The 12,590-nt window shown below is 39.8% G+C and overlaps 2 protein-coding genes across 2 annotated transcripts in view; one reads left to right on the top strand and one right to left on the bottom strand.

Annotated features, from left to right (window-relative positions):
- On the top strand, positions 1 to 6,443 carry LOC131934739 (fibrinolytic enzyme, isozyme C). The gene is made up of 6 exons (XM_059290847.1): positions 1 to 124; positions 857 to 1,005; positions 1,147 to 1,365; positions 2,499 to 2,706; positions 3,427 to 3,540; positions 6,288 to 6,443. Exons 1-6 carry the CDS (start codon positions 91 to 93, stop codon positions 6,350 to 6,352), a joined length of 789 nt encoding a protein of 262 aa, XP_059146830.1. The 5' UTR covers positions 1 to 90; the 3' UTR covers positions 6,353 to 6,443.
- Positions 6,444 to 9,505: 3,062 nt separating this feature from the next.
- The window catches only part of LOC131934758 (uncharacterized), a 131,569-nt gene continuing 128,484 nt past the window's right edge, over positions 9,506 to 12,590 (bottom strand). The window contains exons 18-19 of the mRNA XM_059290872.1: positions 11,384 to 11,548; positions 9,506 to 10,634 (exon numbers count right to left, since the gene is read on the bottom strand). Of these exons, the coding sequence (XP_059146855.1) occupies positions 10,551 to 10,634; positions 11,384 to 11,548 (249 nt within the window). The 3' untranslated portion in view covers positions 9,506 to 10,550. The remainder of the gene's footprint in view (positions 10,635 to 11,383; positions 11,549 to 12,590) is intronic.

Raw genomic sequence — 12,590 nt, forward strand, 5'->3', positions numbered from 1 at the left:
TTTATTACAACATCCTTCTTGGTGTGGGCAAATATAAGCCCGGGTCTATGGTCAACCTAGACTAGAACATTCAACAGCACGGCAGTCACCATGAACGTTCTGCTAGTTTTTATTGGACTCGTGGGTAAGAAAAAATTCCGGTAAAAAAATCTGCTCAATGTTTCCTCTAAGGGGAAAAAGCTAGTGTGCAACGTATGTTTTGTGTGCGCGGTGCTTTAAATGTTTATACAGGCTATATGTATTTTATAAAATTACTGCGCGGACGCGCAACCGCGCAGCTTAAAAGGAACATTGATTCTGTTTCCATCCGGTGAGCGCGCAGGTATCTGGGTCATCTGATGGCGGAAATATAACTTTGAGAAACAGAGTTCAACAATACACAACATGTTATTTGTTGTTTAAGTTTAAAACAATGGCAATCACGATTAATATAGAACACTGTTTTTTTTTTTAAAAGTTCCCTTTTCGAACCTAACGGTTCAAGTGGGAGGCGCAGTAGAGTTCTCGTGTTTCTGTGACCTCGGTATATGAAGGAATAGTATTGTCAGCACTGTGCCCAGTCGCTTTTACTTTCCCTAACATGAGTTAGGTACCCATCAGAACTGGATGGACTTCAGGACGTATTATTTATTTTAACCTGGATTCGAACTCGAGACTTTCGGGATAGCAGCCTAACGTTCTACCCCGTGGCCAGTAGTTTAGAACTGTCCCATTCTCTGTAAGTTAATTTACAATTTAGTTTATTGCAATTAAATGGCTTTCTAAGCGGAAACTAAGAATAGTTTAAAAAAACAATAAGCTAAGAACCAAAAGTGCGAGAAAAATTAAAGTAGGCTAATACTTTTTTGTTTTGAAGTCCCAACCCTTGCGGCCCCGGAGAAGCGAATCGTGAACGGACAAGCAGCCAGCCTGTTCGAACATCCCCACCAAGTTTCACTGCAGGCTTATTCGGCCCCCTACGGCTGGTATCACACATGTGGAGGTGTACTCATTGCAGTCGACAAAGTAGGTTTTCTCCAGACTGTAAAATTACCTAAAAAAAAAAAACACGACAGTTAAATTTTTTTTTTGCGAACTTTATACAGTACTTTAATGGATTTTTTTCTACCTCCTATTCATTGTTTTGTTGACTAACCACGTGACCAGGTGCTGACCGCTGCCCACTGTGTGGACAAGTCCCAGGCCAGGAATCTCCGTGTCATCGTCGGCGCCCTGAACCTGAACAGCCCCAATGAGTACACCCAGACACTGGGCGTGGCCTCCTACGTCATGCACGAGCTCTACAACGCCAACGGCAACGGCTACCCCAATGACATCGCCGTCATCTACCTGCAGACTCCAGCAACACTGAACAGAAACGTTCAGGTAAGTAAATAAAACAAACGTAAGCACAACTTACAAAGCTTTTAAATGCACTGAAAATTTAAACAATACACATATGTTATCTTTAATAAAAGCATTGGTTGCTCAAGAAATCTCTTAAAACATTTTAGTAACTATCAAAAAACGCTGTATAATGGTAACACTATTTCTACCCAATCCTCTGTGAATGCATAAAAAGTAAAGTTTCCCTTTCAAACTTGACGGTCTATGGGACAAGTGAAGTAGAGTTCACTTGTTTCTTTGACCTCGGCATATGCAGAGATAATGTGGTCAGTACTATGCCCAGCCGCCTTTACTTTCCCTAACGTGAGTTAGGTACCCATTAGAGTTGGGTGGACTCAGGGAGGTCTACTGACTTGAACCCGGATTCGTACTTCGAGACTTACGGGTTAGTAGCCCAGCTCTCTACCGCTAGACCACTCCGTCCCTGTGAATGAATTACTCTTGACTTATTCCTTTGTGGTCCCTGTGGTGCAAAGAGCTGCAATCACACGTCTCCACCGGGGTCATTTTTGAGCAGCCTCTGGGAAGAGACAACATTATTTCTACCAAATCCTCTGTGAATAGATAACATTATTTCTACCAAATCCTCTGTGAATAGATAACATTATTTCTACCCAAGCCTCGGTGAATAGATAACATTATTTCTACCCAAGCCTCGGTGAATAGATAACATTATTTCTACCCAAGCCTCGGTGAATAGACAACATTATTTCTACCCAAGCCTCCATGAATAGATAACATTATTTCTACCCAAGCCTCTATAAATAGATAACATTATTTCTACCAAATCCTCTGTGAATAGATAACATTATTTCTACCCAAGCCTTGGTGAATAGATAACATTATTTCTACCCAAGCCTCGGTGAATAGATAACATTATTTCTACCAAATCCTCGGTGAATAGATAACATTATTTCTACCCAAGCCTCTATAAATAGATAACATTATTTTTACCCAAGCCTCCATGAATAGATAACATTATTTCTACCCAAGCCTCCATGAATAGATAACATTATTTCTACCCAAGCCTCTATAAATAGATAACATTATTTCTACTCAAGCCTCGGTGAATAGAAAACATTATTTCTACCCACCCTTCCTGTGCCCCCCAGCTCGCCTCATTGGCACCCAAGGGCTCATCGTTTGCTGACACGACTTGCGTCATCACTGGCTGGGGCAGAACTTCCGGTACCGGCAGTACCTCCACCATCCTGCTTGAGGCCCACATCACCAAGATCACCAGAGAGGCTTGTCACGCCATCTGGAGTCAGTACGGAGTCAGCATCACCGCCAAGCACATTTGTGTGTACGAGGAGTCAGGTAGGGGGAACTACCCGCTAAATTCATTCTGTCTTGTTCTGACTTGCTACACCAAGACGCTTTATTTCAGTGGAATGGTTTTTGGTTTTCGTTTATCTGAAGTGCTTCCTTTTATGGAACGTCCTTCAATTTATTAGACCCCCCCCCCCGCCCACCCGTCTCTATATTGACACTATAGATTTTAATCAAATTATTGTTAAATTGTTCAACAACAATTTAAAAAAAAAAAGAATTCGACATTTTTATTTACCCCCCCTCCCAGGGGCGTAGCGAGGGGGGGGGGGGTGCGGACCGCACCGGGTGACACCATTTAGGGGGGTGACACCAAGGCAAAAAATAGCAAAATATAGAGAGAAAAACTTGAGGGGGGGGGGTGCAAATCGAAAACTTGAGGGGGGGGGGTGCAAATCAAAAGTTTGAGGGGTGGGGGGGGGGGGGGGGTGCAAATCGAAAATTTGAAAGTTTGTCCCCGGGAAGGGTCGCAACGCCTCTGGGGGGGGGGGGGTGACACCATTAAGTGCCGCACCGGGTGACACCCGACCTTGCTACGCCACTGCCCCCTCCTAACTTTCAAAGCTTTTGGACCTTTTGTGTGCAAGACGTCATTTAAACCTTTGCACAGCCTGATATAATTATAATGGAAATAATATATATTTGTTTCGTTAAATCGCATTTGTTCCGTTCATTTCAACTAATCATTTTTAAAATGTTCTGTTCCAGGTTCCAGCGGGTCCCGCCCCAGTTCCTGTATGGGTGACAGCGGCGGCCCTATGATGTGTGGCAGGAACTACGAGTACCGCCTTGTGACGTCATGGGGAGCCAGCTCGTGCAGTGGTGAGTTGACCTGTTGTAGGCTCCGTGATTCATGTTTTTATATGTGATTCTGTGTTTTTATATGTGATTCATGTTTTTATATGTGATTCATGTTTTTATATGTGAATTCATGTTTTTTATATGTGATTCATGTTTTTATATGTGATTCATGTTTTTATATGTGATTCATGTTTTTATATGTGATTCATGTTTTTATATGTGATTCATGTATTTATATGTGATTCATGTTTTTAATATGTGATTCATGTTTTTATATGTGATTCATGTTTTTTATATATTGATTCATGTTTTTATATGTGATTCATGTTTTTAATATGTCAGTTTTATCAGGCCGGCATTATACACAGTTCATCAACCTAGACATAAACATAGTTTTGACCACTCCATATTATGTTATACCGTCTCTGTTTGTACTATATATTGTTATAAATTATATTATAAGAACGTATACAATCCCACCTCACCTGACCGATCAATGGACACGAGCGAGAAAAGTCTCAAAGGTATTTGAGAGGTGCATAAATTAATTTAAAATCTTGCACGGCGTAGTTACAATTAATATGGTTATAAAATCCTGTCTTTCTGGTTATTTTTGGACTTTACTAAAGATTGGACGTATTTGATGTTTTTAATATTTTCGGTAACTAAATAAAATTTAAAAAAAAAGCAAAAACAATTTGGTTTTCACGTGTAATGGCGACATAAACAATGGCATCCTGCAATGGATAGGCCGCCATTGATTTTATTGTACACATTGTAAGCTAAAAATAGAAAACTAGGTCATGGGGTTTTAAATTTGCATTGTAATTTAAAAACTGATCTGCAAAGTTTTGTAAACAAATAGTTATCGATCACTAAGTTACTGTACAGCCAATCAATATTTGTCTTACGAAAGGTGAAACATCCGGTTATAACTTAGGCTTGATAAAAATAAATAGAAATGTAGCCTTAAACTCAACAAATTATTTTCAAGTTCTCTGGATTTGCAACTTTTTATAGGCATTTATTCTAAAAATATAAAATTTCTAAATTAATTTTAGGCTTAAGTTTTTATTTTTTATTTTTTTTACGGTCTAAATCTAAAAAGCACGTTTTTACTCCATGTCAACAACATTATAGAAGGAATCTCGTTCAACTCGCTCGCCTCCATTGAACGCTACAACCTAGTTACCCACGTTCTTTACTAAATATAATAATCTAAAATAATTTATAATGCACAATTCATAATCACTTTAGGTTAATGATTTTTTCTATGATATTGTCAACGTAGATGCACTTATCTGCAAGGTTTGAAAGAAATCGTTCTATTAGAAATTGGTTAAAAATAGAGTTACAGGCTTTTTTTTCCCAAAACTCAGATATTTTGAAATAAGTAAAAACTTGTAATAAAATTACGTTTAGCATTATTTTTTTTATATTAATGTAACATAAAGACATATGGTCCAGAGGAAGTAAAGTTCATTTCAATAACCTCGGTATACAGGGGGTATTAAGTAGTCAGCACTATGGCAAGCTGTCTTTGTTTCCCTAACTTGAAGTCAGGCCACTCATCAGAACTAGATGTACTCAGGGGACGTTCTGCAACTTGAGCCGGGATACGAACTCGAGACTTTTCTGGTTAGCAGACTAGCGCTCAATCTCTCACCACGCCCCACCCTCTTCTATTATAAGATATAGGTCTATTATTGGATGAATTGTCTCCAGAGTTTCTTCCAGGCATCTCTTCGGGGGGGGGGGGGGGGGGGGGGGGGGCGAAGCCCCCCCCCCCCCCACCCGAACGAAATGAAATTATATAATTTATTTAGAAAATATATACTTTTAACAGTGTCCGACCCCCCCCCCCCCGAAGAGAAAGTTTACCGCCCCCCCCCCCTCCGAAAATTTCAAGTGCCCCCCACCCCCCCACCCGAGAAAAAAGTCTGGAAGAAACACTGATTGTCTCTTATTGTGTAGCTGTACCCACCATATTCTATTAGTGCAGTCGTCACGTTTACACTTATGGTCGGGTTAGGGCTAGTGTTTTAGCTTTAGAGTTAGGGCTAGTATTTTAAGCTTTAGAGTTAGGGCTAGTGTTTTAGCTTTAGAGTTAGGGGCTAGTATTTTAGCTTTAGAGTTAGGGCTAGTGTTTTAGCTTTAGAGTTAGGGCTAGTGTTTTAGCTTTAGAGTTAGGGCTAGTCATTTTAGCTTAGAGTTAGGGCTAGTGTTTTAGCTTTAGGAGTAGGGCTAAGTATTTTAGCTTTAGAGTTAGGGCTAGTTTTTTAGCTTTAGAGTTAGGGCTAGTGTTTTAGCTATAGAGTTAGGGCTAGTATTTTAGCTTTAGAGTTAGGGCTAGTGTTTTAGCTTTAGAGTTAGGGCCTAGTATTTTAGCTTTAGAGTTAGGGCTAGTATTTTAGCTTTAGAGTTAGGGCTAGTATTTTAGCTTTAGAGTTAGGGGCTAGTGTTTTAGCTTTAGAGTTAGGGCTAGTGTTTTAGCTTTAGAGTTAGGGCTAGTGTTTTAGCTTTAGAGTTAGGGCTAGTGTTTTAGCTTTAGAGTTATGGGCTAGTGTTTTAGCTTTAGAGTTAGGGCTAGTGGTTTTAGCTTTAGAGTTAGGGCTATGGCTGAACTTCATTATTAATGATATGATCAATGATATGATCTAGGCGATCATGCAAATTGAGTAGATCGTTCCGCAGAGTGTCAGCGTGACGCCATCTGCTTCCATTATCGCCCGAACGTTTATCTGTAACTTATCTAATTTTATTTCCAGGAGATTTCCCCAGTGTGTACACCAGAGTGTCTGAGTACGTGGACTGGGTCAACGCTCACCTATAAACACACTACACACGTCACTGGCGTCTATAAACACCAGTGTGTTAGACACTGTGTCTCTAGTATGACAACGTTCAATAAAAACTACCAATTGATATCAACAAACATGTTGTTTTTTATTTAGCGTAAACAAAATTTATGATGATGTAAGTAGTCCCCGTAATTGCGTAGGGATATATTTAGTTGCAAAAAGGTCCAGGAAGCCATACTACGATGATGAGACCACACTACGGGAGATAAGCTTACTCGTGTTCTAAATACGATAATACATTAATTAGCATTGTTTTAAGTATAATTCAATTGGCATTGAAAAAAAACCCATCAAGGTTTTATTTATTGGAAACAAAAAGCTAGCCGGTATTTTAAAGACTTCGAATTGAAGACCATAGGACAAGCATGTGACATCATGGAAAAGAATCTCTCTATCTAACCTTGCAGCCCGCACGGGACAGAAGCAGTAGAGTTTACATATACATATGGTCATAGGAGCCTTTCATCATAAGCAACTCTGTCGAATCACATTTGAAACAACTGTACCTTATTATATCCTCTGCTACAACAAAACAAATAGGTTGGAGCAATGTGGTCTGGGGGTAGAGCGCACGACTACTAGACCTAAATTCACAAGGTCGTAGTCCCGGGCTCGAGACCAACTAGGTTCATGTGCTAAGGTCACAAAAATAGGTGTACTCTACTTCACCTGTCCTATTGACCACCAAGTTCGTAAACAAATAAACACGAATGTTAAAAACTACCCAAAGAAAACAAAGAAACAAGTTCAGTAATGTATTCATTTATTGCTGTTCAAAAGTTAGACCAAAAAATCAATCAACTTGCATAGAGAAAACATATATCACTCGACATAACAAATTATCTATTTTTAGCAGCTTTTCGCGAACATTTCGCGATCAGCTGAGATGACAAAGACAGCGTGAGATGATGAAATTATACGAAAAATCAACATTGCATTCATTATAAATAATCAAAGTATATTTATAATTATATACAAAGAAAAAAATCCGATTTGAACCACTGTCTACTTGAGTCGTGATTTATTTGTCACGGATATCACGTGACGTTATACACATTGCTTTTCTGGAAACTTCTCGTGAAGTTGTGCGCATTTTTCGTTAGACATCTCGCATTTTTCAACAATGGGTAGACTTATAGACGTTTTTTGCCATAGGCCATTCAAATAATGCTATCAGACGTTGCTAACTCTAATCTATTCGCTATATATAAAAAAAGTTTTTCTGATAAAAATGGTACCTGTAGTGTTATAGAGACGTAGTCGCCATCTTGTTGCCTACACTCCCTCGTGGCCTTACCCCTGAGACAACCAATCATTTCAGCGAACGTACTTGCTATCCAACAGAACAATGGCTAACATTATCAGCCAATCAAATTATAGTTTAGTGAATCAGCAGGCCACAACTGAACTCCACCCCCAACCGAAGCAGACGATAGTTTTGTTCGGCCAAGGGTCAAATAATTTATATCACGTGGGTTGGTCAGTTTGTGTGGACACGGGTCAACGGGTCAACCCGTGTATACTACTGAGTTCAATACAATTAACTGGGTTCACTAACAAATGTAAGTTTTTAAAATATAAAGACAATAACAAAATGTAATCGATAACAATCATGTAACATTACCGTCTGAAAGAATGTAAACTTCAGCGTTAAGTACAATAGCTACACGTGAACAGAGTTTTATTTACATTACAAAACACACTTATTCATCGTAAACTGATGCTGTAAAATGTGTAGTCATACATACATGAGTCACCGTAGCATCTTTTAGGCTCCATGGCTCTGATATGCTAACCAACCGATGGTAAGAATACAAACTTCAACGGTTGATATAATAAGATATTATGTAGATACATGGTTTTGTCGAGTGGGACGGCGTGGCCAAGCGGTAGAGCGCTGTACTGCTAGCCCAAAAGTCTCGAGTTCGAAGCCGAGTTACAAGAAACGTCTCTGAGACCCACAGTTCTAATGGGTACCTAACTAACGTGAGGTGTATTAACGGGGGCTTGGTAAGTGCTGACCACGTTATCCCGTCAAATGCCCTAGGGCAAGAAATATATGAGTTCTACTACATCTTCCCAAATGGATCGTTATGTCTAAAGAGGAATCTTTACTTTTTACTTTATGTTTGCGTTGACGATTTAAAAAAAAAAAGACTTTAAAAACGTGAAATAGTGGCTAAAATTTAATTTCTAACATTACTTCTTAAAATTGATAAGTGTGTCGTCACAGTTTTTACCCCCTCCACCACGTCACACATCGCCCCCCGACCCCTTACAGATAATTTGTTTAACTCTTGGCCTGTTGTCATCAGTATACCAACAACCATCCATTTTTGTCGAAACCAGATACAACAACAGAGGCGTAGCGAGGGGGGGGGGGCGGGGGGGGGGGACATATGTCCCCGGGCGCCGACCTTAGGGGGGGGGGGGGCGCCAAATTGAAAGTTTGAGGGGGGGGGGGGTGCAAATGAAAAGTTCGAGGGGGGGGGTGTGCAAATCGAAAGTTTGAGGGGGGGGGGGGTGCAAATGAAAAGTTCGAGGGGGGGGGGGGTGGGTGCAAATCGAAAATTTGCTCCCGAGGGGGGCGCCAAATTGAAAGTATGTCCCCGGGCGCCGGGAAGGGTCGCTACGCCTCTGTACAACAATGCATCGTGTCGTGATACGAAGCAGTTGTTGTATGTCAAGCAATTTGTTTCAGATTTTTTTATATGGTAGGACCGTCACCCACTGGTCCCGTGGGGGTAGTGCTGCACTGGTAACTTTTTTTTCTGATCATTAAGTTCAAATATCTCTTTCCAAGTTAAAGTCTCTTTATGAGTTAATCTCTTTTTTAGTTAAAGTATCTAAAAAAAAATTAAAATTATTGTGAGAAAAATAAACTAAATAGTTTAAATGTTAAAAACTCGACGGTCGAAATGGCAGCCTCGTTCTAATCTACGGCAATGTCTAATTATGAGTTGGCTATTTCTGCGTTTTACTTCAAATCAGTCTTAATCATCTTGCAGTATACTGTACAGAGTACATGTCAAGTAGATAATCTATGTGTTATAAATGTAGCGAGTAGGCCTATACCCCACCTGTCTGTAACCTTAGCTTTAGTAGACTACTGTCCTAACCCCTTACCATAACCACACAGACCAAAAGTATCTTACCAAGTGACCATACACTCTGATCCTAACTAACTATGGACGGTCTTCAACACTGTAAACAATACTGCCATGCTAGGAATAAAAAAGAAAAAGTGCCGCGTATGGATACATTGTCCACCCAGGTCATAGATCACTCACAACAAACAAAACCATAACAACAAAGTAAATATACATATCTATTCTTTAGGTACAAAAGAGTAAAAAAAAATCTGCTTTAAACAAGAGTTATACAAGTAATGATAAAACATGATAGTATGATGTGCGTGTTAAATAATTTAATTTAGGGATAAACATAAAACCACACAACGGAGCTCAAATTGAATTAGTCTTTTGTAGAGGGAAAGAACCATTAGTAATAATTAGTTATTGGGCAATTTTACGACATACTTCAGTTTTATTGTCTATGTTTCTGCTATTTAATCCCATTCTTGTTTTTTTTAAACTGTTGGTGATTACATACATTCATCCCAGTATATCCGCGTTACTTGTGTGCAACTACGGGTAGATAACCCATACTTGTAGGCGTTTAAATGGACGGAATTGAGTTGTGGGACTTTGATACATGCTAAAGAGGTTTCGTATGTTCCGTAACAAAATACATAATTTTGTGTCGTGGCAGAAGAGTATTTTCCCGACGATCAAACGATGAAGTAGATGTAGACATGGTTGATGTTTTGTGGCATAGCAGATCACATAACGACATAATTGGTGGCAATTAGGCTTTGGTGCTGATCGCGTCATAAGGGATCACATAATGACATAGACATAATGGTGTCCAGGGTGGTATGGTGAGTATCTTGATGATTGAAGGGGTGTCTCATTTGGTGATAAGGGTGTTTTATTGGTGATAAGGGTGTCTCGATGTATTTATCCAGGCGGGTATATCCAGACACCGGACAGTAAAATGGTGTTGATGGTGTCATGACAAATTTATCCTGGCAGTTGTACGCTGGTGTGGATGGTACCGTGACGCCATATCCCAAAAAGATCATATCCCGAAGATCACAAGATCATGACGTCAGACCTCCTCTGGTTCACCCCCCATGCTCTGTCGGGTCAGGAAATCGATGGCCAAACTCAGGCGTCTGTTTTTTGCCATGACCTGTAACACAGTGGTTGTATTGTGTATACAGAGAGACACGTCGACATACACACTATTAGACATGAATATGGCGATTGTAGTTACTACACTACTTTATATTTGATCAATACAAACATGTTAGAAAAGTGAGTAAAAAATTTGAATAGAAATCTAAATATTGAGAAAAACAGCAGTGTATCAAAATGAAGGCCACCAATCATTTGAAGAGTCTACCTACATAAAACATTTCAAGTTTTAAATTATACATTTAAATTAAAAAAAGACATATGCCGATTTTAAGTTGTGACATTACGTCTTCTTTTAATTTTTTTTTAGAAAAGTTTTTAGTTAATACGTCGATTTGGTATGCCATCAACTCTACCTTTAAAGACTCGGCAAAATAAGAGACGGGGGTGGGGGGGGGGGGGGTGGGGGGGGGTGGGAAGGTAAAGGCGCGTTGTATTAATTAAGTAAAGAGCATCATGAATGAGTGGGGCCAGTCAAGATGACTGGGTGCCAGAGGCGTAGCGAGGGGGGGAGGGCGGGGGGTGCGGACCGCACCGGGTGACACCATTTAGGGGGGTGACACCAAGGCAAAAAAATAGCAAAATATATAGAGAAAAACTTGAGGGGGGGTGCAAATCGAAAGTTTGAGGGGGGGGGGGGTGCAAATAGAAAATTTGAAAGTTTGTCCCCGGGAAGGGTCGCTACGCCACTAAGTGCCGCACCGTGTGACACCCGACCTCGCTACGCCACTGCTGGGTGCTCACCTCCATCAGTCGACTCTCAAGGTCAATCTCAGACTTCCTCCAGAGGGTGAGTACGTCCTCTTTAGACAGCGCCTCCAGCGTGCACTCGTCGATAAAATCTGCCGGCAGGTGGCTCTGGTAGCCGGACATGGCGTGGCGGCGTAGGGTGGACTTGACACGGTTGTCCTGGAAGTAATTATCTCTTTAAGTTTAAGAAGACAACAGACCACACAATAGACCAAATGTTATAGGCTACAGACCAAAGACCCCAGACCAAAGTCCACAGGCCACATACACAGACCACATACCACAGACCATATGCTATAGGCCACAGACCACAAACCACATACTACAGGCTACAGACCACAGACCATAAGCCACATACCAGTAAACTCACACCATAAACCACAGACCATAGGCAAAGGTCGTTAGAAAATAAACCCCAACGATAATGAGATCTTAACTTAGAAATATTATTATGTATATATATATATATATATATATATATATATATATATATATATATATATATATATATATATATATATATATATATATATATATATATTCTACTTAATTTTGTACTAAATTGTTATGATTTAAATTAAAACTAATAACAAAATAATTTCTACCTAAAAGAATGTTACTCGGCAGAATGAATCCCCAAAATATTAGCCGTAGATAATAGACTGTACAATGCCCACCTTAAGCAGGCCATGAGATTTCTACTGCCGTGCTACTTAACACCCCCTCCCCCCCCCCCCCTCAATGTGTTATCAAACAAACCATTATAAAAACAGTAAGAGCAATGGACGGGCATGTTGCCAGCCATTCGCTTAAACACCCGTCAAGTAGAAATAGCTTGTCTAGACTTGTTTTTTTTATAGCTAACTTTTACCGTAATTACAGTAACAGTGAGTAACATCACATAGCCAAAACACCACATTAAAGTGGGGTGGTCTTTTTCTTCAAATCACACACTGAACTCTCGTTATATGTGCGTGGCAGTTTGTGATACGACGTAAACACATTATGTAAATGTCATGAGAAAAGATTTTTACTAATAAAACACTGATCACATTAATCTCAGCCTGAGTTTAAAAGCATGTAAAATATAATTAAGAAAACTTGAAGAAACAGTCATCAGATGGCGTGATACACGCTTGGTGATACTATTTTCGGCATTTGTTACTTGTTTTTTTCGGTTTATCGAATTGAAAGTTCGAAT

This window comes from Physella acuta, unplaced genomic scaffold, assembly GCF_028476545.2.
Source record: "Physella acuta isolate Inbredline_101_S28 unplaced genomic scaffold, ASM2847654v3 ptg000117l, whole genome shotgun sequence".
In the NCBI taxonomy this organism is placed as follows: domain Eukaryota; kingdom Metazoa; phylum Mollusca; class Gastropoda; family Physidae; genus Physella; species Physella acuta.